Source organism: Pimephales promelas, chromosome 11, assembly GCF_988280905.1.
Source record: "Pimephales promelas chromosome 11, fPimPro1.hap1.1, whole genome shotgun sequence".
Classification (NCBI taxonomy): domain Eukaryota; kingdom Metazoa; phylum Chordata; class Actinopteri; order Cypriniformes; family Leuciscidae; genus Pimephales; species Pimephales promelas.
In genome coordinates, this window is record NC_142779.1 from 17,272,248 (window position 1) to 17,300,042 (window position 27,795).

General features: G+C 37.5%; 3 protein-coding genes across 6 annotated transcripts in view; 2 read left to right on the forward strand and 1 right to left on the reverse strand.

Annotated features, from left to right (window-relative positions):
- The window catches only part of gdf10a (growth differentiation factor 10a), a 29,530-nt gene extending 13,720 nt beyond the window's left edge, over positions 1-15,810 (forward strand). Inside the window, exons 1-3 of one of the 2 annotated variants that reach the window (XM_039671595.2) lie at positions 8,506-12,550; positions 13,308-14,218; positions 14,612-15,810. In XM_039671595.2, the coding sequence (XP_039527529.2) occupies positions 12,298-12,550; positions 13,308-14,218; positions 14,612-14,803 (1,356 nt within the window). In that variant the 5' untranslated portion in view covers positions 8,506-12,297 and the 3' untranslated portion in view covers positions 14,804-15,810. Of the gene's footprint in view, positions 1-8,505; positions 12,551-13,307; positions 14,219-14,611 lie in introns of those variants that run through there. The other variant, XM_089117124.1, reaches the window with a different exon arrangement.
- antxr1d (ANTXR cell adhesion molecule 1d) overlaps positions 1-27,795 on the forward strand; it is a 61,086-nt gene that overhangs the window by 13,714 nt on the left and 19,577 nt on the right. Inside the window, exons 1-8 of one of the 3 annotated variants that reach the window (XM_039672607.2) lie at positions 19,588-19,722; positions 25,882-25,953; positions 26,033-26,104; positions 26,200-26,281; positions 26,369-26,399; positions 26,488-26,561; positions 26,669-26,737; positions 26,851-26,931. In XM_039672607.2, the coding sequence (XP_039528541.1) occupies positions 26,037-26,104; positions 26,200-26,281; positions 26,369-26,399; positions 26,488-26,561; positions 26,669-26,737; positions 26,851-26,931 (405 nt within the window). In that variant the 5' untranslated portion in view covers positions 19,588-19,722; positions 25,882-25,953; positions 26,033-26,036. Of the gene's footprint in view, positions 1-19,587; positions 19,723-23,029; positions 23,384-25,881; positions 25,954-26,032; positions 26,105-26,199; positions 26,282-26,368; positions 26,400-26,487; positions 26,562-26,668; positions 26,738-26,850; positions 26,932-27,795 lie in introns of those variants that run through there. The other 2 variants (XM_039672606.2, XM_089117123.1) reach the window with 2 other exon arrangements.
- znf488 (zinc finger protein 488) lies at positions 18,720-22,563 on the reverse strand. The gene is made up of 4 exons (XM_039672608.2): positions 22,137-22,563; positions 21,560-21,792; positions 21,068-21,299; positions 18,720-20,396 (listed from the first exon to the last, which is right to left on the reverse strand). Exons 2-4 carry the CDS (start codon positions 21,773-21,775, stop codon positions 19,342-19,344), a joined length of 1,503 nt encoding a protein of 500 aa, XP_039528542.2. The 5' UTR covers positions 21,776-21,792; positions 22,137-22,563; the 3' UTR covers positions 18,720-19,341.

Consider the following 27,795-nt stretch of genomic DNA (forward strand, 5'->3'; position numbering starts at 1 on the left):
ACAGCAGGATGAGGTCATGGGTTACAGGAGACCTTGCTTGTGAGGTAAGCGATGAACCAGCTTTGATCTCACAGGTAAAGAGCATTAGACCTGCAGGCAACATCACACCTGCCGCAAAGCCTGCTGTCATTCCCACATCTGATAGCAATTATTCCTCAGTTAATGGCACCACGCTATTAACTTGATGCACAAATCCCAGCAAGGATGACAAGACTCATCAATCTTGCGCTGCCACTTGTTTTAGAGACACTGCTGCGCTGTTAAGTGTTGTTCTTACATCCCAAGAAGCTCTGTGCTGACAGACAAGTCTCTGGTTCGCAGGCTCCGCTGACAAGCACTCTTTTATCTTTCAATAATACATGAAACTCTTATAGCTCTACATTTACACTCTCGCTTTGCTTTGCTTGGAAATGAGGGCTTTTTTGCATCAAGACTTGCTGCAAGGATACCTTTTCAGACGTTTGGCTCTCGTTCTCAAGTGGAGGAGCCCGCAACGAGTGTGAAGGTATCCTGTATGAGTTCACCAGTGCTTGCGATGTCCCAAGGGCCGTCTCTTGGGTAAGACTCTGACAGAACACGAGGACTGCCATGATTGTACTGGCAGAGACCTTGGTCGTCTCTGTTTTTGCAGAGGCCTTCCATCTCTCTGCTTCTCATGTCGTGGATGTGTTTTCAGCATGCCCAGCGGGTTCTTGACTGTCCACAAAGGCCTCTTCATCCACAGGCGGCGAATGCCAGCTGGTGTGAGCACTAACCAAATAATGACTCTATCTGCTCCAGCCCACTGACCTGCAGCAACAACACACATGACACCCCACAATGTTTTGTGGGAAAAAAAAGTTGGATCATGAAGAGAACTAAAAAAGGTGTTATGACTAAGAAGAACTGGAAGAAGCCAATCAACTGTACAGATCCACAAGAACAAAAAGGCAACTCAGCTCAGGGTAAAGCTTATTTTCACTAACCATTTGTGCCAGAGTCATGCTAAATTAAGTTAAGATGAAAAACATGATAAGTATTGTCTTTGAAATATTATAGACATTCGTCAATGACTTCAAAACTGGAAATGAAGAAATATATTATGATGTTAATGTACTAACAAGCATAGAGATTAACAAAACAGTGTCATTTGGTTTACGAAAGGTGGTACTTTAGGAAAACGTACTTTACTTATTTTTTAATTTTTAAATCTTTCATAAACGAAAAACTACACTAAATCTAGGCTATTTCGTATCCCATCAAACATTTACATGTACAATCATAGTTTCAATGTGTCATTCCACACTATATTCCCACTCCTCATGTTCCAGTTGATTTAAGAAAACCCATTTGACACGTGAGATTGTTTACACCATCAGTAATGCTGTAAACGCAGACAGCTTAACAGATTTTTGGAGGCAGGGCTTTGCGGGTCAAAGCAGTGTACATGGAGCTTGATGGCCTCATTCACCTTTAAGTGTGAGTGCTAAATTACATTGGCCTTTCACCTAGTTAGCTTTAGATTATGTGAGGCATTATCAATCATAATATTCACTCAGTCACCTCTGAGGGAGGACTAGTGTAGCTGTCTCTGATTATTTACAATCCGTGTTCACCTTAGAGAAAAGGCCCACGGGAGAATTATTAGCTTGTCTCGTCTGCGAGAATACTGTTATTGTTCTGAATATTCAGACCTAAATTCAGATCAAAGGCTAATTATAAAAATAACAAAAAGTAAATGTTGAGCAAGAATGATAAATCCATCTTTTAACTTGTGTTTTTTCTTAACCCGAATCACTACGGTAAGCATGTAATTGTTTATATTTTAGTGCTGTCAGGGTGGTTTTCTGATAGCTTTAGCTATTGTCATTTCGTTATAGACTATACTGTAGGTTGTTGTAGTGCTATACTGGATTTAGATTTTCAAGGATGGGTTGTGTAAATTATTAACGTATAAAGGGTCCCCACATTAACAGCATCTTCCGTTGTCTTATTAGTCAATTTGTGATCCTTTCCATTTAAACTGGTTATCTCTCATTTCCAGTTTCTCAAGACAACAGCATAAGAAATGTCACTTACCAGCTCAAATGGCATCTTTCTTTTTTTTAGATTTCCGTATTTGCATTTTTGCCAATAACTTTCTCTATTTTTGCTCTGCTGTTGAAATTAGTTATCCAAACAGAATCAAATATTTCTTATCTCAAAGCAATAAACTGTAGCTGTGTTTTGTTCCTAATTGAATAATTGTCTTTATTAAATCTGTTGACTAAATTATTCAATGACTTATTCATGATCAACAGTTGAATGAATTAAGTGTTATTGAACGATTTTCTAAAATTCAAAGACACCCTCGATTAGAGACAGTAACTTGTCACCACTTACTGGTGTAATTATGTAAATATGTTAAATTGCGAACATGTGACATTCTTAGGTTCGCTCCGTGTTCTGTGCAGTATGCTGTTGTGGATAATGTTTGAATGGGTGGTGTAGTATTATAATACAGTGGATGATGTGTGTGTGTATGTGTTTACTGAGAAAGGTGTTGAACATTTATTCTGGAAATGCTCCCAATGTAACACCTCAATAAAACATCCAGCCAACATTGATTCTGGGCCTGGGAAATCTTGCATGGTGGTCCATGCTAAGACCTTTTAAATAAGGGAGTGGTAAACTGAAATATCACTAAAGATCTATGCATAATTGAATGCTGGTGAATGCATAAACTTCATATAAGGATACCAACATAAAGATTCACGGCAACATTTGGTGTTTTTCAAAATCTTTGGAGCATAATGCAACCAGAGTGAACCTTTTCAACCACCAAAAGTCCAAACAAAAAAGATCTCTTCCAATTCACAATTTGCGACATTGCCTTATTATAGGATATTTTTACTCCAACATGTGCGTTCCATTACTTTTCCAGAACTCCAGCTTGGTGTTGTTTTAGCTGTAAAGCTGATACTGTCTTGATCATGCTAACCGCATTCAAGTTGATCCAGGCAGCAGCCAGTAAGCTGGGATCGGACGTACCCCTGCGCCACGGCCGATGATTGTATGGCGGGGGGTGACTTTCTGACCTGTTCACATGGCTAATAAAACATTCATAGAGGGAGAGGAATTCCAGTGTATAGTTTTGCCCCGTCTGTGATGTTTGGAATCCTGCAGTGACCCCATAGAGAGCGCCATTCTGTCTGCAGACAAAGGCCTGCTGTTTCTCTCCGTATCATCGTGGACTAGACCAACACTACTGACTGCTCGCTGCAACGCTAATCAAATATTTTTCTTTCACCACAGAATTAGTCTCAATAAATACTTTTTTGCATTATTTTTCACTCTTTCCCCCTCTACAAATTCATCATGAACTGCACTGGTGCTATAGTTCATGCAGATGGTTAAGGGAATTTCTTGTGTGTGTGTAGAGAAAGAGAGAGAGAGAGAGAGAGAGACAGAGAAGTGTTCTCTTGTGTTAAAGTAGAAGGAAAGACTAAGCCAATTTTAAGTTGCAATTGCTCTTACAACGACCTGATTTGCCCAAATTGCCTGGCTGATGGGGTGGAAAAATATTCAGCAGATCTCCTTGTTGTTATTTGGTTTTTAATTGGGTTACGACACTGCAATGCTTCACTTTAATTATGTTTCACCTCTGTCAGTGAAGTCCAAAGAGGCCTATGAAATATGAATTGCTCTGTCTGTCCACTACTCCTTAGAGACGACTTTAAGATGGTTCCCACAATCATTTCTTAATGAAAGAGTCATTCTGAAGTGTGCTAAAGTAATCCACTTGGCACAAGAGGCTGTTCAGCAAAACAAATGATGAAGTATTCCTGCTCAATTTATGTCTATTCACTTCCCTGAGCCACAGGCACTTGCCTTCCCTTTTCATCTTACAATAGACACTTTATGTAGCTGTCGGTGTCATTGATTGCCATGAATCATTGTGATGGCTATTTTTTTTCTTCTGGATAGCATTTAAGTCATCTCTCAGTGTCTCTGAGTCTTACATTTCCTAACAATGAGAACGGAAAGGACTTCTCATCAAATTCTCTTCATATTTCGAAGGGAGCCTCATCTTTTCATGAGCCACTTTCTGCCATGTGAAAATGGATCACTGCAGAGTGGTTTAACTCTAAACTATGCTCTGAAAATGGTTTCCAGGAAGAAAAACCTTCCAAAGTTACAGACTCTGTGTTGTATGTACAAAGACGGAGTTATATTCATTAAAGTCTAAGCGGTGTGCTGTCATTTCCTGAACAAGTCCCAGAGGCCCATGACCTTCACCTTCACGGCAAAGTCTTAAACCCCCGTGGGTGGCTGCTAGGAAGAAATCACAATCAAAATAAATCCTTAACTGTTGTGATTTAACAATGGCTTGACAAGGATTATAAAATACACTGAAAGTAATGAGGAGAATAAACTTTTTGTATTTGTAACTTTAATGGTTTGTAAATACAGTTCTGTGGCTTCACGCTGTTGTTCATGGATGGCTTTCATGGAATAACATTTTTACCACCAACAATATTATTTGGTTTTAGAGATTTTTCAAGATTCGTTCAAAGACAAATAATTTTATAATTTCAGTTCACATAAACCTTTATTTTTTTATTTTTTGTAACTTGCACTGACAAGGAAAATCCTTAATGCCGGGAATTGCGGATGAATATTTTTTCAATAATAGAATATTTTGGAATAATATTTGCCTCTTTTGTCAGCTTTCAAGTGGAAAAGTGTGGAGGTAGTTCCAATCAAAATGTTAATGGTAGTTTTCATCCAACATGTACACTCCATTCAAATTCCAAACTCTCAAGATCCAAATTCTCAATGGCATTTTTATTTCTGACTGAAGTTAATTCTATTTTATTTTATTTATTAATTTATTTATTTTTTTGCATTCCAAAAAAACTCAGTCACTAAATTCCCATCCCATCAGGTGTAATTTAAGTCCAATTTTCACCATTACGTTTTTACAATTTAACCAAATACGTCAAGAGTTTGATCGGTGTGCAAATGTATGAGTGAATTGTGGCCTCTGGCTCATCTCTCAGTTCCTTGGAATGATGGCTGCCAGCATCCTTATTGCAAACAAACCCGTTTATTTTCTTCTGCGTAGAGGCCATCATGCCATTAAAGGGTCTGAGTGATATCATTCATATAACATTAAGACCCCAACATTCGAGGAGGCTTTAAACAGCCACATCATGTTCTCTCTCTGTTAGAGCCATCAATCGCACAGTCTTTAAAGCATTAAAAATGAGGTCTAACTGATCCTGGGACACAGAATCATATATACAATAAAAATAAAAAGGAATTGGCATTGGTTTTTATGCAGGCATAAATAATAAACAGCAGGGCTGGTAAAATGATCCAAAGTCTTGCATTTATCCCCAAGATAGTATTAATTAGATTTATCTGCTGCTCTGGCTCACTCTTCCTGCTACAGACTATATTTTACAAACTCAATGAATCTGAATACCCCGAGGTAGCATTACCCTCTCTCCCCTGGCTCTGTAACCCTGCGAGTCTATATATTTTTATTGGCAAGTGTTTCAAAAGGCCCCACAGAAATGCACTCAGGTAAAGAACGTGCTGAATGTGTCTAGACACTCGAGGTCAGGCTGCTTAGGAAGTTAGGATGCTTCGTGCGGCGAGTACAAACAGATATCTTTTGTGGTATATTGCGTGCAAATGTTTTGAATTGTTTCGAAATTGAGAATTTCAATGGTCGGTGGATTTGGGATTGGTATGTTGCCATACAGTGTTTAGCCGTAATGTAGAAAAAGACGGAGAATGCAGCATGATGTCATGTGAAACTTTGTTTATAATGCTAAATTGAGTTATATCTTCTGGATAACAATAAGAAATGCCTTGAAAAGGGATTAAGTATAAATAATGGCTTCACAATATCCAATACATCATCTTGACATAGAAAAATGTGTGCGTGTGATGTTTCTTTCAACAAGCACAATGAAGATATCCCCTTCTCAACCCACCAAAATAAATCAATGAATGAATGATATAAAAAGCAGTGTAATAACTAACCATAAAGGCTAACTATTAAGTTAAGTCTACAATGGCATTTTAGGAGGCTCAAATTCAGTATTAAAGCATTTTTTTTCTTTCCTTGGAGCTTTTAAAATATGTGTATGTCAGCTATGATTTATGCCATATTTTTATGCTCTGATTGGCTTGTAAAGTAAACCTCTGGTTACATTTGCTCTCCAACAAGAAACACTGTGAAATATATGAGCTTTCTCTTTAAAGCCTGTATCAAATGTCATTTTGACTGAAAGATTTTAGCAATCTGTTTGTGACTCACTCTCTTGCTTAGACTTACACTCACTGTTAAGAAAGAATGATAAAAGTGATGAAAAAAACTTGATGTTGTCAAAGATGAAAAGGTGGGTAGAACAGCAAAACGATGACGTATGTTTGGCAGTTGGCTAGGCACTGTTGGAAACAGTCACTCCAAGAAATCAAGTCATTCTATAGTTCTCTGTTTTGTTTGGATGCAGATTAAGGTAAGCAAAAAAATTAAATAAACAGTAATTTAAGTAATATCTTTGCTTCAATGAGCTGGAAATAAATGTATGTTCTTTTCAAACAAATTTGAAGGATATACATTTCACTAAATGTATTTATTTATAATGTACAATCCTTTTTTTGTAATATGAAGCTTTGAAGTATAAATATGCTTATTGCAGTTGTAAAGAGATTGTAAAAGGCAGAGACGAGCCACTCATATGAATGTGGGGAGAAAAGTAGAACACTGAATATAGTGTAGTCTTGCTTCAAAGGTAAAAAAAAAGTCAATTTCCTTACTAAGGAGACTCAAAATGGCATCTATAGGAAGTCAAAGTCTGCAAGAGTACGTCGTTCGCATTTGTGTATTAGCTTAACCAGCCTGATTGTGTGTGTGTGGGTGTGTGAAGAAAGAGAGAGAGAAAGAGAGAAGCGGCCTCTTGATTTAAAGGAGCAGTTCACTTTTTAAAAAAAACTTTTGCTGATAATTTACTCCCAATGTCCTCCAAGATGTCCATGTCTTTCTTTCTTCAGTCAAAAAGAAATTAAGGTTTTTGATGAAAACATTCCAGGATTTTCTCCATATAATGGACTTCATTGGGAACCAAACAGTTCATGGTCCAAATGACAGTTTCAGTGCAGCTTCAAAGGGCTTTAAACGATACCAGACAATGAATAATTGTCTTATCTAGCGAAACGATCGGTCATTTCAAGTTTTATAAGCACAATTGCTCGCCTTGCTCTGTTCTGTGATGCGCATTCGTGACTCTCCTGTTCGAACTCGTTTGTCAAAATGAACGAATCTTTTTTCGAGTCGTTTTTGAAATAACTGATCATTTCGCTTGATAAGACCCTTATTTATCATTTGGTGTTGTTTAAAGCCCTTTGAAGCTGCAATAAAACTGTCATTTGAACCTTGAACCATTTGGTACCCAATGAAGTCTATCATATGGATAAAATCCTGGAATGTTTTCATCAAAAACCTTAACTTTTTTTCGTCTGAAGAAAGAAAGACGTGGACATCTTGGATGAAATGGGGGTGAGTAAATTATCAGCAAAAGTTTTTTTAAAAGTGAACTACTGCTTTAAAGTAGAGGGAAAGACTAAACCAATATAGAGTGAGTTTGATTTGAGCTAAACAACAAATAATGTTGTCGGATATTGTTTTTGCTTTCATAGGACATTTGGGGTTTTTTTAATTCTGGAATAGCTGGCAACGGGAGTTACAAATATGGCCGTTGAATGAACTGACAATGCAATTTATGTTGTCAGTTGTGATGGAGGTTCTGAAAAAATCATGTGGATGGGCTTTATTTTCATGTCCCATTTCCATTTTACACCTCATATAAAGACTAGATAACTGCTTGTCTTCAGATAACAGCTTAATTATTTGATAGAAATGCAGCTCGTAAAGCAGCAAAGGAACAGGCGGCTCAAAGGTGACATGTGGCACTCGTGTGAAGCAACTCAAACTCAGCATGTGGCTGTTTTCATGAAGACATAGACATAGACAAAGCTGTGCTTGTTCTTAGACAGGACTGTATGGAGTGAGGAGGAGTCGGTATTGAAGGATAACTAATTTTGATTGACAGAGTTAAAGATCAAAGCCAGAATGGTCCAGGAGACCTACTGATTCACAGCAGTCATGGATGAAATCATGTTAGCTGTAAAGCAACAGCAGTGGGCTTTTGCAAACGGGACAGCATGAGAGAGTTTTATTGCTTCTGGACCAGAACAATGGAAGCATTGCATCTCCTCCCAAAGCCAAGTGATCTCATGCCTTTTGCAGGGCCACCATCCAGAACTGGACAGACAGTAGGGAATCTGCCATGTGTATGGGATGCGTACCAGGACCATGGACAGATTCAGACCAGTTTGTTCTGTTCTATTCATCATATTCCTATTTTTCATATCATATTACTTTTTTTTTTTTTTTTTTTTTACAAAACGATGCCGTTTGATTAGATAGATAGATAGATAGATAGATAGATAGATAGATAGATAGATAGATAGATAGATAGAGAGATAGAGAGATAGAGAGATAGAGAGATAGATTTACATTCTTTCCTCAGTTTTTTATTTATAAAAGATAGATAGATAGATAGATTTACATTCTTTCCTCAGTTTTTTCTTTATAAAATCTGCATGTGCTTATTTCCTGCCTTGACAACCATTTATTTAACTTGGAAGTGAGCAAAAACTGAAATGATCATAGGACTCCACCTTATCCCTGATTGGTGGAATTGGTGGTGTTACAACTCTTCTCATGTTACAAACACACCCGATCTCCCCCTATAATTTTATTTATTGAAATATTCTATAAAATATAAACATATATTTGTTTAGTGCAATAATAGCACTTCTTTTATCACATTATTACATTGACACCATTCACATAAATGCAGAGATTTATTAACCAAAAAGGTTATAGTTGCCAATGATCTTTTCCATGTCTCTTTGTAAGTGCTTTGCCCTTCAAGAGAGAGACTCAGTCTAACAAACAGTGCTTTTAAAACATTTCAACTCAGTTATTCTGTAAGTACGCTGAAAGCAACTGAAGCCAGGAGAGAATGTACTCTGCCATTAGGTCCATTTGGCGAGATTGGCACACTGATATTGTGCAGATCCAAGAGCACCAGAATTTTAAGAAGTGATTGATCACTCGAGGCTCTGCAGGGATAATTGTCATTTCACTTGAGCTGTGAGACACACATAGCCAACACAAATGGGGGAATAAAAACAACAGAGAGCAGGGAACTACTTTCTTTCTGCCCCTTTCAGAAATCCTGATGCTGACAGATGGCTACTTCAAATGTATTTGTCTTGGTGCCAAAAGACCTGATCCTTCTAATATCAGCAGACATTTCCTTTTACTGAAGGACTAAAAATAGACAAAAAGAAATTACTCTCTCCATTCATTTTTTAAATGGCAACGTGAAGAGCTTTTATGTCAAATAATAATAAATGAGAAAATGTTCATTGTACTACTTTCATTTTACAGTGTAAAATCTTTATTTAATTTTTATTTAGCATCAATTTACTACCAGAAACATAGACAAACAATACTTGATACTTTAGGGGAGTGAAAGATTCAACTTTCAAAATTTCCATTTCCATTCCATTGAAAATGCTAATTTTATGATAATCTAGCATTTGTCACCAGAATAAAATTATAATTAATGCTATTTTTGACAGTTTATTCTTCCCTTATTTGCCCCAGGAAATCAAAGACCCATCTGCCATTTATGAAGCAAACCACATAAACAGTTTAAGTACAGGCAATTGAGTTGAGCAATACTATTTGTTTTTGCCACCCATATTAAATAGCAAATCCATTGAGTTATGAGGGGTTCCCCACAATCAATTTTTTTGACAAGCGATTAAAAATGGTAACCTCAATTAAGTGAGATGAAAGGAGAGCAAACAACTGCAAGCAAGAGGAAGAATTGAGCTGCCTTTATATGAATCAGAACATTTTTGAGTGGGAAGACTGGACGACAAATGGTCCTTTTCACACAAAGAGTGAAATAAATAAGCATCAGGCTAAACATTTTTGAACAAACCTTTTAGTTGGGCTTTCTTTCCAAATATCAGAAGGATGTAAGTAAGAGGAACAATTTTGTCAATAAAAATAAATAATGAGACACAAACATGATGTTTTAAAGTAAAGTTAGTTATGGATGAATTTGATCATAGGTGGAACAGCAGGAAAGATATTGATACATATGATAAATCAATAAAGAGAATTATAATTCATTACAGACATTTTTTTTTTTTTGCGTCCTCTATTAGACAGGCGTTTCCTTTATAAACCACTGCTTATTGAACCATGCCTGTAAATCACTGTTAAAGTCCTGCATTAAATTCTAATTGGGATTTAACTAATGAAATTATAGGAATTTCCAGTAAAACCTTCTGCATCAAAGTTTTATCACTCTCATTCATAGAATTCTCTCTCTTTTTTTTACCCCTTCCAACCAATGAATGATGTGTTTCGTTTGCAACTAGCCCTATATAAAGCTCATGAATGGGAGGGAAGGGAGGAGGCGAGAAAAATAATATGTACGTGCTTTACAAGACCATGACTACTAGCTGTTTCGAAATAAGGAACAAACATATTAGGGAATTTGTCCTGGAGAGACAAGCCTCTACACAAGACCTTGTGCTTTATTAGCATCATTCCGTTCCGTAGTTAGCTTGTTAATTAAAAAATCATTCTCAGTATCCAGACCCAGCGGGATCTGAAACAGAATAGTCTCTCCCAGGTGCTATAGAGAGCAAGTGATGCAGTCATATTGAAGAATCAAAGGTCTCTGTGAACCAGAGTTAATTTGAATTCTTCCTCCCTTGTTCTGTTTTTTTATTCATTTTTAAAAGCGGTATAGGATTCTGAAGCTTAATGGCTTCGCCTTCCCACAGTCGGACAATAAAAAGAGGGGTGGAAACAAAGCAGAGCAGAGGTATCTCCTCCTACTCGATTTATTCCGTGATTCACTCAGTAACAGTGTCCTAGTGGGCAGGAACGTCAGATTTTTAATGCAGATTTAAGACACATTCAAGTGTGAAGGAAAAATAGGGGTCTCCAGTAGGGTCCCCAGGGGCCACAGGAGGTGTTTAATGGCACGCAATGACCCAAACGGCCGGGCTTGTTATGGTCTCTCCACTGGAGCTCCGGGCTTTCACAGAACCAGCATTGTTGGCACGGCACTGCAGACACTTCACACAAAACACAGAGGTGACAGGGCTGTTCCCCCAGTGTGCTTCATGTACTCAATGAAATCACTATAATGAAATCAAACCCTTTCTAAGTAGACTTTCAAATTAATGCATTTGCACGTTTTATATTTACTTAAAAAATGAATGCTTATTTGATCAAGAAGGAAAAATGAACATTATACATCTTATCTCTTTTTTAGACTGCATAATTCAAGTTTCCCTTTCCCTCATTTGAGGAATCTTGTGTAAACTTTTTTTTTTTTTTTTTGTACTAGATGAGTAACATGAGCTCTTATGCTCGCATCCTCGTAACATGTCAACTTTGTTGTCATCACCAAGACATAAATGGCTGTTGGACTCATATTTATGGTAGCAGATTACTGGATGCTTACAAAGGTTTTATGGCATATTGAATACAACATTGAACTATTGAATTACTTTAGAAAGTAAATTAGAACAAAGATGTTTTACTGTTATGATGAATGCTTGGTGGAATGACCCTTTTGGTGTGTAAAATCAAAGTAACTTCATATTTGGGTCATTGAACGTAAATAAAAACACAAAAAAAGCCTATATGAAAAATGTGAACCGTAGGCCTAATATTTTTCATCAAGCTTCAACAAAATGGACTGCAAAGTGCAGCAGTCTGGTTTTAAAATAAAAAATAATCAACTTTAAAACTAATTTTGATTAACATTTTTAAATTTATTTCCACACAAAAAAAACCTGTGAATGTGCATGTTTTCTGAATTGTCCTCTCGCTGGCCTCCCGCTGGATCGAGTGTAATGTAGCAGCAGCTCCTGTTGGCTGGTGGGCGGATACGTCAGCCCCCCAGCCCCTCACTCCGCTTATGCCTGCTCCCGTGGATTGTGGCGGTCAGAAGAAATAAGTGATGTATCACAGGTTATCCATGAGACTGCTAGAACTTCTGGAACAACTTTCTCTCTGCTCTGCGTTTAAAGGCAAGAAAAGCGTCTATCCAAACCGCATCATTGGAAAACGTCATTCTGTCATACTGGGATCCTTTAGTAGCCTATGTTTTGATATGTGCTAGCGCGTTTTTATCCCTTCATCTGATCAATCGTATGGAAACGTTTTTCTTTCTTTGCAACATGACTTTTAAATGTGTCTTTTTGACGCACCTGTTACTGCTTTGGGTTGGATCCGAACCTGTCGCATCTGAAGGTGTTTGGAGAAGCGCGCGCGACAGCACGACGGACGCGCTCGATGCCACAGACGCGCTCTCGCAGCATATGTTTAAACTGTATGAGAAGTGCAACGTTGAACCCAACCGACTCAAAGAGGGAAATACAGTAAGAAGTTTCAAAGCAAAACCTGGTAAGTAGCCTATGGGGGGGGGGGAAGAATTGTATGATGCAAACAAACGCCATGCTGCCACTATATGACGTTTAAAAGCAAACATGGTATTCATATTGAAAAAAAAAATACAATTACGACTCGCTAAATTGTAAATTGTATCTTCTAAATGGCTTTATTTATATTTACTTAAAAATTACAAGAATTACACTTAATGACTTTCTAATGACAATCATTTCTGTTAGCAGCCTTTTCGGCTGTTAACGTTTGTCTCGTCACGTCACGTGCAATGCAGATATCTTGTTACAGCCCTAGCATATTTGTATATATGTTTGAAATGCCTAAATCTGGTAAAGTGATAAATAATGACAGGATATGATTTGTAGATGTACCGTGCGATATCGGAAATGTTGCGGAACAACCGCAGACGATCCGGCACGTTTTGTGAACTCTTCTCGTTAATGACACGTTGTTTGAAAACAGCTGTTTAAACCGGGATATTAAAATAACATTTGTCACACACTCACGAAACAATACAGTCTTTTTTCTGCAGTCTGCTAAAGCGTTTAATCAGTGCCGATTAAAAGACTGACATTGTTTCAGGTTCTAACTCTTAAGGGAACCTAAATAAACATTTCCATATGTCTGCTCTAGGAGTAACATGTCTCCTCACTTCCTTGTGCTTTCTTCAACCCCATACACAGAACAAAAAGCCTGTTGTTTGAGCCCATATTCATAATTAATATGTAACTCAGCAGTTTCTCTCGTATCTTTGCAGAGAATGTGGAGCAGAGGGCCTCATACTGGCTGAATCTCACTTCCCTTCAGGGGTCCGAGGTGATTCTCACATCTACGTTTCACTACTTTTTTGACAAACGGCCACGGCAGAGGTCCTGGTTCTGCAAGCGCTTCAAGAACCCCTCTTGTCGCATCCCGAACTTCCAACTGCTACCCTCTCTCCGTCTTCTTTTCCGGTCTCCCTCCGTCAGCTCAGACCCAGGGTCGCTGCTCGGAAACATCACCGTAGTTCCTCACAGACGCGGGACCTGGCAGAGCAAGGATGTGTCTGTCATTATAAAGGAGGCCCGAGATAAGAATCACCTTTTGATCACTGTGGAGTTTGACTATGGAGAGCAGTATCAAAGGCATTATGACCAGCACTCACCTTCCAGTCTTCCATACTTGCTGGTTTATGCTAACGACTTGGCCATTTCAGAGCCGAACAGTGTGGCTGTGAGCCTACAGAGATATGACCCTTTCATTGCAGACCAGCAGCCAACTCAATCTCCAGACTCCTCCTCACTTGACACACGTGTGAAGCGGGAACTGGCATCCGACTTCTCTGATCCCATTGAGAACAACGAGCTCCCGGAGGTGGAGTACAGCAGCTTCAAACAGCACGATTTGTGGGAAAGTGCTTACTTTGCGCTCAAGCCAAAGCCCTTCAAAAAAGAACGTCGGAGGAAAGGCCAGGAGCACGCTGATGGATTCGACAAGTCTCAGGTTCTCCGGTTTGATGAGAAAACCATGAAGAAGGCCCGGAGGAGACAGTGGAAAGAACCTCGCGGCTGTTCCAGGAGGTACCTGAAGGTGGACTTTGCAGACATCGGGTGGAACGAATGGATCCTGTCGCCCAAGTCTTTCGATGCCTTCTACTGCGCAGGAACGTGTGAATTCCCCATTCCAAAGGTCAGAGAACCTCAAGGCGCGAATCCGCGTACGCGAATGTGAATCATTTAGACATGTTGAAATATTTAAAAATGACTATGGTTAATACAGCCTCTCTAGCCAGAGATTTTTAAACAAAGAATCCCTTCAGAAAATGCTTCGGTTCCAGCGCAACTAAAGCACACCATCTTTATGTGCAATTACAGTCAAATAGTTGTACGCTTAATGGGGGTTTTAAGCACATTTTGGACACATTTTCTTTTGAAATGAGCCAGTTTTAAAGTCCCTCTGTTCTGAATAATAGAAGGGTGTTGTAAGACATAATTTCCCCTGCTCTATTAAAGAAAGCAAAACAAAAGTTGCATATCTAAACGCTACCATACCTCATTATCCTCTCTTTCCTGCCCTTTTCAGGTGGTCCGCCCCTCCAACCATGCAACCATCCAGAGCATAGTCAAGGCCGTTGGGATAATTCCAGGTATCCCAGAGCCCTGCTGTGTCCCAGAGAAGATGAAACCACTCAGTGTACTGTTTATGGATGAGAACAAAAACATCGTATTGAAGATCTACCCCAACATGTCGGTGGAGACGTGCGCTTGTAGATAGACGTGCTGCTCAGAGGGGGAAAAAAGACAAATGGGCGTTGTCGTGGTTTTGAAACCGAATTTACCTTGAAGAGGCATATTGTCTTTAGTTTGCACTTCTTAGAAAGTGCATACATTTTTAAGGACTGCATTTCATATTTTATGAATGCTTATCTGTGTTATTTTCATTTCCTCTGTTTATTCATGAGGGATCTGTCGTAAACCTTTTTCATTGAGTAACATGAGCACTTACTCCTAAACTTATTGCTTAAATTGTCGGCTTTTCAGCTCCATGACATAAAGGGCTGTTGGAATTATACTTGTAGATTCCTCGATATACAATAAGGTTTATACTAAGCATACTGAATATAACATAAACCCTTTCTTTTGGCAGAGCTGTTGAAATACATTGGAAAGAAAAGTAGAATAAAGAATTATTTTGTTATTGTGATGAATGTTGGATGTAGTGGCAGATTAAGTTTGTGTATATTAAAAATGTAAGTGTAACTTGATATTTGGGACATTTAAAACCATACATGATTAAGTAGCCTACATGTGAAAATGTGAACTCGTTAATCATTTTCATCAAGCATTTACATCAAACAGTTATCATGACTGCAAAGCAGTCTCTTAGTAATTAATCTGAACTTATTTTTATATATTCAAAAGTTTGTTCTGTTAGAAAACTAAGCAGCAAATTTTTAACAATTCAATTTTTTAGGGGTATTCCCAAATGGTGCTGATGCCAATCACCAAGGTCATTGGTAGCTAGTGCTGACTAGTTTTTCCTGTGCATTTGTTTTATTTTAAAAGAAGTTACTCAAGGTTCCTCTTTCCTTATTCAGACATGTTTGATGATCTTGGTGTGGTGCCATATGTAAGGAGTATTTGGGCCAAATGTGTCGGTGTATATAAACAATTGTTCATTTGGATTCAATATATTATATTTTAGAGAATGTATTTTTGTAAATGTGTGTTTTAAATTATGACAACTAGCCTTATAAGTAGAATAAAATATATGTTAAACCACCAATGTGTATTTTCTGCTGCATAAATTCATGTGATCCTATTCTTTACTAAACTAAGGTAATGAATAAAAGAATCAAAAAACCTGCTTGGTACATTATTTCTTGACCTGGACATCAAAGACATCTCTAACCCCCAGTCCCCACCTTCAACCCACTTCAAGAGCATTAGGTCACAAAGTGCAGGAAGTTCCATCTCTTACTTCAACAGATGATGTCACCCTGCTCAAACTAATTTGATGTAAACTCTTTTAATCCCACAAGCCCATGAATGAAAATGAGAAGCATGTTCTCAAAGAACAGAACCCAATTACTGTTTGCTGTGTCTTTCCTTTGCATAACAAGGTGGATTGAATGGCTTCTCTGTGCAGTCAGTGTGTGAAGAGGCGACACTTGAAGATGTCAGTTGTCTAGGTTGAAGAGATGTGAATGTGTATGCTGCTTTTACTGCTTTTAAGTTTAGCACTAAAAACATGAATACTTTGTGTGTTGAATTTTTTTTTTAATTATTATAATTAATACAATTATTTTGATGAAAATAAAAAAATTAAGCCAGCCTCTCTCAGCAGGTTTAAACTAGTCTCCAGCCTTCCCAGCTTACAACCATTCTGAAACCACATGGCTAAAAAACAGTAGATTTATAAACCTTTGATTAATTCATTAGCATAGATATTTGGTGCCAACTAACGAGATGATAAATATATGGTCTCTAATGTAATCAAAAGTTGTTTTCACCTCACAGGCTAGTTTTGACAGTGTCAACTTGTAATTGTCTCCCATAGAGACCATAAAGTAACCGAAGAATGTGAGAAGAAAAAACAATACTTTTCATACAATGAATCGCTACTTTTTCAAAAAGAATCGAATCATTTCTTAAAGTGAATAGCTAACTGTTCCTTGAAGTGAATTGCTACTTTTCCTTAAAGTGAACCACTACTTTTCCTTGAAGAGAATCGCTACTTTTCCTTGAAGTGAATACTTTTCCTTGAAGTGAATCGCTACTTTTCCTTAAAGTGAATCACTACTTTTCCTTGAAGTGAATCGCTACATTTCCTTGAAGTGAATTGCTAATTGTCCTAAAATGAATTGCTACTTTTTCAAACTGGATCGATTAATTACTTAGAAATGAATTTCTACTTTTCCTAAAATTAATTGCTACTTTTCTTTAAAAGAATTTATACTTTTCTTAACAAGAATCAACACTTTTTCCAAAAAGAATTGATTCATTTCTTAAAATGAATCACTACTTTTCTTAAAATGAATCGCTACTTTTCCTTGAAATGAATCGCTTCTTTTTCAAAAAGAATCAATGCATTTCTTAAAATGAAGCACTGTTTTTCCTTAAAGTGAATCAATACTTTTCCTTAAAGTGAATCGATACTTTTTTAAATGAATCGATACTTTTTGAAAATGAATTCGAATCGCTACTTTTCTTAAAATTAATTGATGCTTTTTCAAAATTAATCTCTACTTTTCTTAAAAAGAATCTATACTTTTCCTAAAGTGATTTAATACTTTTCTTGAAAAAAACTATACTTTTTCAAAAAGAACCAATACTTTTCCCTAAAATGAATCACTGCTTTTTTTTAAAATGAATTGATACTTTTCCTTAAAATAAATCGCTAATTTTCCTAAATAGCATCAATACATTTAAAGTGAATCGCAAATATTCCCTAAAAAGAATCGATACTTTCTTAAAATTAATCGATATCTGCACTTTTAAGTCTGAACCACTACATTGTTTACAGTCAGTGAATGTGCAATAAGATGATCCGCATTTCTTTTCTCTATGCTATATTGGGATATGATCAAGTATGAAAATCATTGTGTGTAGGCTATGTGTAAAAACTGAATCGCTTTTAGGTAGATGGTTATCAGCAGAAGTAGCCTATTTGGAAATGAAGCAATGTGGCACGTGTTCACAATCACAATAGCACAACTTGTGACAAACAGCATGTCTGCGACAGTTTCAACGCGCAAAAGTGATGGGCCTGCCCTGCATCTTTCTAACAGGCCTAAATACTCAACAGTTACTTTAAACCAAAGTCAATATTTAGTTTTCCAAATGAGGTCTGATCGATTAATGGCAGCGATGAAAGATGCTCTTTAGCGCGAACAGAGGAGTTTCTGTGTCATGACTTTCTCCTCAAGTGATTACCGTCAGGAGCGACCGCTGGGCTTTTAATTGCACCAATATTGAGCCAGTGTATACACATCTTTTCATTCAATGTGTCTTCAGAAGTTCTGTATTTACTTTCTTGAATGAGCAGAATGTTTGATTTTCTAACTAAATGCAGACGGGTGTCCTTTTGAACTTCGCAGTGAGGTCAAAACGTTGACTTTTTGGTGAACTTTCTCAGAGTGTTTGAGTTTATCACATAGCCTATGCCTGAAGGGAGACTTGCAGTGGGCTTCAACACAAAACTAAAACTAACTTTTTAGGAAGTGTGCATGTGGCGAAGATAAACCTGAACACAACGCCACATTTTCTACAAAACACCTAGGGCTATTTTGTGAGTAATGAGACCTTCAAGGACTTAATAATTGTTAGACAGGGCACTCTACTGGTCACTCAGTGTTAGTGCATGTGTGTCAAACCAGTGCTTCAATTAGTGTTTACTTTATTTTAAAATAAATAAGCATTTTTATGAGGTTATAAGAAAAAAGAGTTTACTTTATGTAGTACCATAATATTCACAAATCTTGAACAATATAACACCTGTGTGAGATATTATTGACTGTCAAATGCAAGGACATTTACGACATATTAGATATTTAGTTACATTAACACAAATAACCTTAGATACTTGACATAATACATATCAATGCTACTTGTGTGCACACAAAGAAAATTGTTCTTTATATGTTCCATATTTCTAGGTGGCTAAAATCAGAGGCAAACACATGGGGAATATGTTGAATTTTTTAATGAATACAATGACTTGTCTATAAAAAAAAAAAAGACAATATTTAAATAAATACATCCTCCTTGTCGTTGTGCTGATAAAAAATGTTATAACATAAAGATTTGGCATTCTGAAGGGATGGATTTTTCAAATATAAAATCTCTTTACAAAACAATGTTACTCTAAACTTATAATACTTTAGTCAGCTGTTAGCAAACCTAAAAATGCTGGAGCATTTTACTCCGTTTCTCAATAGCATTTACATGCAGCCTACTTTGTAAGGCACTATTAGGTTGAAAATGATCAGGCAATTCAACAATATTAGTCAACTAAATGGGGACAGCTATTTATAAAGAGAAAGTTATGCATTTCTATGGCCACCTAGTGGCGATGTAGGCCTATCCTGAACTGCTCTCACTGCATGGCTGAAATGACAATGACCGGTGGATGGTTGAAAGGTTCAAGTTTTTACCACGTCTCACGTCTGTAACGTATTGCTATTTGTTACAACAATACACCTCCTCTGTCCAATAGCAGCCTAACTACAAATGTCCATCATTAAGTAGCCTAAATGCACAATTTATGGTCAATGCATAATAGCCTATTAAAGTGCGCCAGAGATTTTCTTCTTAATTATGTGATGTCATGTGACGTGAGAGGTGGTGACGCTCTCGAAAGTACTCGTGACAGATGGGACAGGTGAGTTTCTCCTCTCGCCTCCGCCTCACCTGAGCCTCTGCGGCGAACTCTTTCTTATGATGGGACCTCATGTGAAACACTAAGTCGGAGGTCATTCTGAATGAGAGGTTGCATTTGGCGCACCAGTTCTGCACTGAAACACCCATTGGAGTGAAAGTAGGGGGAAGAAGCGTCAACGAAGATGTAGACTGCAGCTGGCCACCTATAACTCTGGTCCAATGCTCGGGTGCGTAATAGAAGGATCCTCCTGTAGCCAGAGGAGCGGCCATCACTCCACCTGCATGAGTGCCTGGCAAGTCAGCGGGAAACAGGTGCGAAGCCAGAACATTTCTGTATCCTAGAGAAGGTTTTGATTTGAAAGAGTCTGAGATAGTATCCGAATCTGGCGGTGAAGTGTTCTGAAATTCCGCGATTGTGCGTTTGCTGGGTTCACAGAACGCGCTCTTCTGTTCCGAGTGCGCGCTCTTGGGTACAACAAACGAGAACGCGCTGCAGTCGGATTGTAGGCCCATGTCAGACGCCAATACATCTCGTGATGACTGTTCAGGGTTTGACTGCTCGTGCTCTGATGGTTTTCTAACCTCGTTAAATGCGCTGTTTTTATTTCTTTTTGACTCACTTGTCGAAAAGTTGTCTGTTGATTCTGACGAATCCTGAACAGGCGGATTGTCTTTGTTGACGTTGGCGTGATTAGTGAAGTTGGTTCTCTCCAATAAAACTGTTTTTTTGTTCCTGGGGCTTAAGGAAGCATCTTGTTTTCTTTTTCGAAGTATGGCCATGTCTTCGGAAGAATCGTTCCTTTTGTGCTCCAGATCTCTTGCAATGTTGTGAAAATCTATTACTTTGCGTTGTCGCTTGACTTCGTGTTTCTGTTCGTTGGTTGGCCGGATAATATCTACTTTTTCCTGCGCACATAAAAAACGACAGTGGGCAAGGAAAGGGTTTTCGTTCTTGAAGGCCTGGCCGCATCTCGTACATATATAGTCTGTATATGAAGAGAAACAAACGCTGTCAGAGCATGATAATAACAATAACAGGCAATGTTACGTAAACACAATTGGCTATTTAAATGTGATAGGCCTATTTGTATCCATATTGTTTTCACGCATTTCTTAAAACATTAATGATATAACTCTTGGCTATAATATTTTACATTATGAATAAAAAGTTGCCTTAGAGTTAAACCATTTGATCTGAACAAAACGTGCCAGACCTTGTCAAACATTCATAAATAGTGGATTTTTTGTCACATGAAAACAAAATGGCCTGCATTATGGTTGTAGGACCATTGCTTTTGTTGACAAATTATTTTTTTAATACAAATATTATTCATATTTCACAAAATACAGCTAATAATTAAAGAAAGAATGCAATATATTATGCCAAACTACTCTTTTTACATATATTTTACTTTAGAAGTTGAAAGAGGTGCACTAGTTATTTTGTAGAATACAGAGTGTAGAATATATTTGGGTTTGTATTTTTCCTTCATTTATTCAGTCAAAAATACACAAAAATAATATCATTGACCTATGAACATTCCATGACATTTTGTGGTTACATTAAATGGTTTAAAATGATTTGAGTGTTAATAAATACCATTAACAATGAAAGAAAGAAAAAAAATGGGTTTGTTTTTTAAAAGCTGCTACTCACCATCTGTCACGGCTTTTGTCTTTATGTCTCCAAAACCCAAAAGATGAGACAACTCCTCGTCGTACCAAACAAGCAGTTCCTCCCCTTGTTTCACATCGCGTATAGTCCGAAAGTGCAGCTGTCCTCCTTTCAAGTAGGCCTCAGTATTCTGTTCTTCTCCGCTCACTGCAGCCTGCACTAACCGTAGCCAAGGAACTACAAATGGAGAGCCTTTCATCGCCTCAGGATCTACCTGTTGATAGAGGGACATATTTGCCATTAGAGAAAATCTAAAACTTTTTTTCTTTACAAGAAAGTCACCATTTGACCTTTTGCACTGTTTATTTAATACAAATTGAATATCTGCATTACGCATGTTTCATTTACTAACACAGCACAAAACAGCAATTATTGTAAAGTGCAGTTTGAAATAATAATAAAAAAACTTTAGATTAAAATGTAGGCTAAGTGTATATGCATGTTTAAACATGCAGTGAATGCTATATTACTCACCCTAAATACATATGATTTATTCCGTTTGTCAAAGGATTTCAGTGCAATGAATGCTATGGTGTCATAAAAGCTATTATGGAGAACACATGGTCCGAATGATGTTCCGGCTGGTACATCCTGTGTAACTTGTACACTAGTGAAGAAATCCGGGACGTGGTGATGGAGAAATTTGCTGTCATTAGTCCACAACGCGCGAGGCATAAAACTCTGCTCCATGTTTTATTCCTGAAAATCTGAATAAAAATAATGAGAATGACATTAGCCAAAATAATGTTTTCATGCTTAAAACAATCTTACAGCCAAATGATTTTTCCTATCAATATTTTTTATATGTAGGCTAGCCTAGGTATTCATTCAATTCGACTGAGACTGATGTGTATAGGCCTATATTGTGCGAAATCTATTGTTGAATCAGAACTTTACATTTTTTTCTATTATTTTTTATTTTGTGTGATTGTCTCTAGACTGTATAGGCTAATGACGTAAATAATGAAATAATAAATAAATAATCAGCCGGCATTTTTGTATAAAATGTAGGCCTAAGATGTTAAAATGATGCAGGAAAATCGCAACTTACCTAAATCAGGTTAGCGTTGAGGATGTTCAGGAACAGGTGCACAATCCAAGGAGATGCGATTTGTAATTATCCACCGAGAGCTCGCGATCACGACTGTCTCCTGATCCTGACAGTCTCTGGACTGTCTCGCGCTGTGCAGTCACGCACTTATCCACTCGAAGGACGCGGAGCTGATGCGCCTCATTTCTCCCCAAACCCCCCAGGTGGCGTTTTGATTGGTGCTCCACCAGCTTTGAAGGCGTGTTAATTAGAAGCGAGGGTAATCAATGACAGAAGTCAGAGACCGTTAGATTGTAAAGTAGGCTACCTACCACAAAAGGCTGTATGCTCAGCCTATGTATGCTCATTTAAAATGGGTCTCTGAGTTATAAACCCAGCCAATGTCGATCAAAATTTTGTGATGATTCTCCAATTATGGAAACTTTTTTGCCTCTTCTGCTTATGTATTTTGATTATTTTCATAAATAAGTAGGCTTAATTGGCTACTTTCAAAGATGAATTTTTTTTTATTTTTTTTTACGCGCATTAATGTTGAGTGGTTCGAATGACAGCCTATAATTATTGCTGTTAAATCGATTAATCACGATTAATTGCATTTAAGATACAAAGTTGTGTTTACAGCATAGCCTAAATGTGTGTGCAATACATATTTTTTATATATATATTAGCTATAGGCTATATCTGTGACTGTGTGTATGTAGGCTACGTGAGAGGGAGATTTCTGGCTTAAAAAAAAATCTTAAATACTATTTTAATATGTTCTGTTTACTGATTTTATATACAGGCCTAATCACTAAACAAAATGCATAAAAAGCAAAATAGTATTTAAGAAATGTCGTTGAAGCCAGAAGTCTCCCTCTCCCGGAAAGAGGAAGTTTTATTTGCTGTTGCCTGCTCGCGCTGTCCGGTCTGTGGTCGCTCCTCCAAACATTTCTCCTTGAGGAGGAGCTTTCTATGTTTTGAAAGCGGACTCAGACTACTGAATGTAACACAGTGACAGACAATACATTCAATAAATTTCATTGAAAACAATATTTTTAATTTTCTGCAGGATTAATATGAAATGCAGTTCTACTCCAGTGCTATTGGATATATTCAACTGATGAAATGGCACGTTCTCTGATTTATGTTGTGGGTATTTTAGTGATTTTGATGCCTAGTCTTCATACTGGAAAAGCTGAGCCTTATTTTGAGGAAGAGAAGAGGTCTTGTCAAGGTGCTTTCGACTTGTATTTTGTCCTCGACAAGTAAGTGGCCTTTATATTTTATGGCATCTTATTCTCTTCTCACCGAGCATTGCACGCTACGCCTTTGATCGACGCCCTCAGACGCGCGTGGACCGCTATTATAAGAAATGTCATTCGTTTTGACAACCGAATAACAGCTGAATTGATCCAAATACTTTAATATCAAAACAAGTTGTTGGTATTTTTAAATAGATAGTAATTTGTTCGAATACAAAGCTGCAAGAAACGTCCGGTGAGAGCTATTCCCAAAGGAGACCATGATGGCAGGATAAGAGAACAATGTCTCATGGAACTGTCATGAAGTTTGAACAAAATTCCAAACCATAAAAACACTGAACCATTTACCGCCTCTATAGAATTAACATGCAGTGTTTCTTATGATTTTCCTGATAGTTTGCGGATTCCTAAAAAGAAAGTATTGTCAAATGGCTTTAGACGCAGCAGGAGGTCAGGACTCTTTGCCTCAGGCGATGCTTTAACAAGCATGATTGTGCCTCACCTGGTGCTGTTCACATGCGCATTTGTGCATCATTATCTCAGGGGCGTCTCAATCATAAAAGCAAAAAAATATACCTCATCATGATGTAAGAGCATGCACCTATACAAATATAATGCAAATACCCAATTGTAAAAAGAGTATCATGTCAAGATAAAATTAAAATGCATCTTTTTTCCTTGCAACTTACAAGTGCATCCAGTTGTTTACATAAATGTTTGCATAATGCAAATAGTTCTTAATATTTAAGTGTGTAATGAGCTCATATAGTTAGTGTAAGCAAGAAGTATGTGGCATAGCCTACTCAGCACCTTGGAGTGAATACTCAAGCAAGCTTAAACATGCTGAAGCATGCTGTATGTCGGTTAAACGAACCGTTTGTGGCCATCAGATGTTAATCAAATCTGAGCTAAAGGCTCAAGAGTAACATTGCAATGTCTCTTGGCCATAATTTTGTTCATATAGTGACATCTGTGTAAAATCTGAAGTCCAGTTTTATCAAAATTCCGGCTATAGCTTGAGTTCAGCTATAACAAGAATTTAGATCAATATAAAGTTCTTCCAGCTATAATCCTTTGTGCACATGCATTTTAGTTACACTTCACAGTTAGCTCTTCTGTTTGTAAAGTTTTCTGAATGCCTTTCGAGACCCAATGGATTGCATGCATCATCAAGCTTTTGCCACACTTCCACACTTTTAATCAGCTGAATAGTTTTGTCTGAAGTTTTGGGGCCACTCAGTGACCCTACACTAATTCTAAATATCAAGCCATCGGTTCAGAGAGTTTTTGGAAAGAAAACAGCTGCAGTGCTTTTCAGAGAGACAATACATTTGATTATCAGTGGAACAAGAATTAATAATATATATATAATAATAATAATAAACAGACTTTGTAAAGAGAGCTGATGTTTCTATAACAATATTGGTCAGTGGTTTGCTGAAGATTGACCTTAGTTCTCAGGAAAAGAGATAAAACCGAGATTAATCTGCATCAAAGGAAACGAGCACAGTCTTGTTATTGTAGACTGCTGCATACCACCACTGTGTATTCAATGTAATTATTTATTTCAGTGGCCCAAAACTGTATTTGGACACTTAAAAAACGGTCTGAATGTCTTTGCATTAGATAACAGAATATCAAATATATGTATCATCCGCCATTAGAGGAAATTAACCCTATAGAACTAAATTCTTTTCTTTTTGCCATCTTTACTGTTTAACAGATTTGATTTGTAGTGAATGCAGTATATGGAGTCAGTTCAGTTCACACAGGTGTCCTAGCAGAGTAACCAGTTCATCCCATTAACTATGGACATTTTCCACTAACAGTTGACAACCAGAAAGTGTCCCAAAGCTTCGTTGTTTTATCATTTAAAAGCGGACAAACGGCTTTCTAAATAAACTTTCTTTTGGTGCTTGTTTTGTGTTTCCTTAAAATATATGGCACTTGGCACATATTGTCTAATCTAATGCAGTGCCATTCGTACATTTATAAGTGTGGCCTAAGTGTTAATTTTGGAGCCACATTATATTAAATTGCAGGTGTGTTTAGAACTGACGTCAGATTAGCATCGATTGCCCACATGTCCAGTTTTATGTTTCCTGACCCCCCTGTCAGAGATGGAGCTGTGAGTCTTTTTGGATGCTGATGTAGATGCCAGCTCTGTTTTAGTTCCTCAACCTGTTACACTCAACCATTGCCATCTGTTCCCATTCAAATGGCTGGCTCCAGGAGGAAGGGGTGTTGCTCTCTGCTAGCAGGAGGCAGATTCATCTGTCACAAAGGCAATTAGCCCTTGTTGGGAACGCTTTGGGGCTTTTAATTAATTAGTGGCATGTGCGCATTTTATAGAGTACTTAAGGACCTGCTACTCTCAGATAGTATAAGAAAAGGTGGTAATTGATATGTAATTGTGTTTAAGGCAGCCATTATAATGTACATAAGAGATATTAGCCTCTGACTCTTTGAAGGATGTTGTTTTTCAACTGATTTTGTTACAGATCAGGAAGTGTCCAAAACCACTGGATTGAAATTTACTCCTTTGTGGAGCATCTTGCGGAGAAATTTATAAGGTAAAGTGCTTTAGTTTTGATGCACTATTGTCCTCTAATACCTTTAAGGGATAATATGACTGTAAATCTTTCTTTACAGCCCAATGTTACGAATGTCCTTCATTGTCTTTTCAACTCGTGGAACCACGATTATGAGACTCACAGACAATAGGTATGACCAAACACGCATCCAAAACACCATTAATGTTACAAGTACTCATTTTCTTTCTGCATTGTAATAACATTTCTCCAACATTTGTAATTCAGAGATGATATTACCAGAGGTTTAAATATGTTGAGAAGACAAATACCAGGAGGTGATACGTATATGAATCTTGGATTGGAAGAGGTATTTTTTTTATTTTTGAATGAATCAATTTAAATCCTCTACTATGGTTAAAATTAAAGTTAAAATGCTGTAAATATCAAATTGCAGGCAAATCTGCAGATATATCGTGGAAATTATGGTAAGCATCACCGTAAATCACAATGCAATTCATTCACAATTTTACTATGGGAAAATCAAGCCTTAATGTGATGATGTTTATTTCACAGGCACAGCCAGTGTGATCATAGCACTGACGGACGGGGAGTTAAATGACTATCAGTTTGTCACAGCACAGCAAGAGGCAAGTACACAAGCCAGTGATGTCGCAACGGATGTGGCGTGTTCTCTGGCAGATGTGTAATTGACAGTGGCATTTGCTCAGTAATAGAGCTGACTGTGTTTGTGCAGGCACAGAGAGCTCGGTCTTTGGGAGCCATTGTATACTGTGTGGGAGTAAAAGACTTTAATCAGACACAGGTAACATTGTACAATGGGTTGCTTTTGTGCCTCAGATTTTAATCTTATAATAACTTTTCTGTTCTCGGGTATCTCAGTTAACCTGTATCGACTATATTGTATTGCTTGTTTAGCTGGCCACGATTGCAGACACCATAGAGCATGTGTTCCCAGTTATTGGAGGATTCCAGGCCCTTGAAGGAATGATAGACTCTGTAAGTGTCTCTTTTTCCCTGTCTCTGTCCATGAGGGAGTGAATCACCTAAATTACCCCGTTGCGTGTGTACGGAATACAGGAGTCACTTATAAAATTGCAAGAGTTGGCATTTCGTGGCTGTTATCAACAAACATGGATGCTATGCCAACCGTTTAACTCGGTTGGAGTCATATATTTTTGTCAAAAGGAAAATAAGGGACCAAGACAGACGCCACCTCAGAGTGGAAAAAAAAAGCAAAAAAAAAAAAAATGAAAATCTTTAAAAATGAAATAAAATCACACTGTTAAATATAGCCTAGTCATATTGTGAGTTAAACAGTCAAGTTGCTAAATAAAGTTACGTTGTGAGACAATAGGTGTGTTCGACTTGAAACGGCGCTGTGCTGGCCGATCGATGTATGACATACTTTTCATAGGTCTGTGTAATCGAACACTACTGTCAATTATTCTAAGAACCCTAAACCTAACATAACAGTCTCTACTACTCTACTGAGAATTAGTTGACATGTAGTTGCAAATGTTTGAAAGTCAGCCCTGTAGTTGCAAAATTAGGTAACACTTTATTTTGATAGTCCACTTTAGACATTCTACTAACTATAAGTAACTTTGCAACTACATGTCAACTAAGTGTTATTAGAGTACACTAGTAGTACACTATCTGCTTAATATCTGATAACACTTCGTTTTGTTGGTCCCCCAACAGATATTCTACTGACTATAAGTAACTTGGCAACTACAAGTCAATTTATTCTACTAACCCGAACCCTTACACCTAACCATAACCTAACAGTCAGTCTACTGATACTCTAAAAAGAGTTAGTTGACATGTAGTTGCAAAGTTACCTAGAGTTAGTAGAATGTC

Coding starts and splice junctions, on each gene's coding strand:
- znf488 (XM_039672608.2), bottom strand. CDS start 21,775: ATGGAGCAGAGTTTTATGCCTCGCGCGTTGTGGACTAATGACAGCAAA. Junction 21,300..21,559: donor ATAAATCATATGTATTTAGG/GTGAGTAATATA, acceptor CTCTATCAACAG/GTAGATCCTGAGGCGATGAA. Junction 20,397..21,067: donor GACAAAAGCCGTGACAGATG/GTGAGTAGCAGC, acceptor CTTCATATACAG/ACTATATATGTACGAGATGC.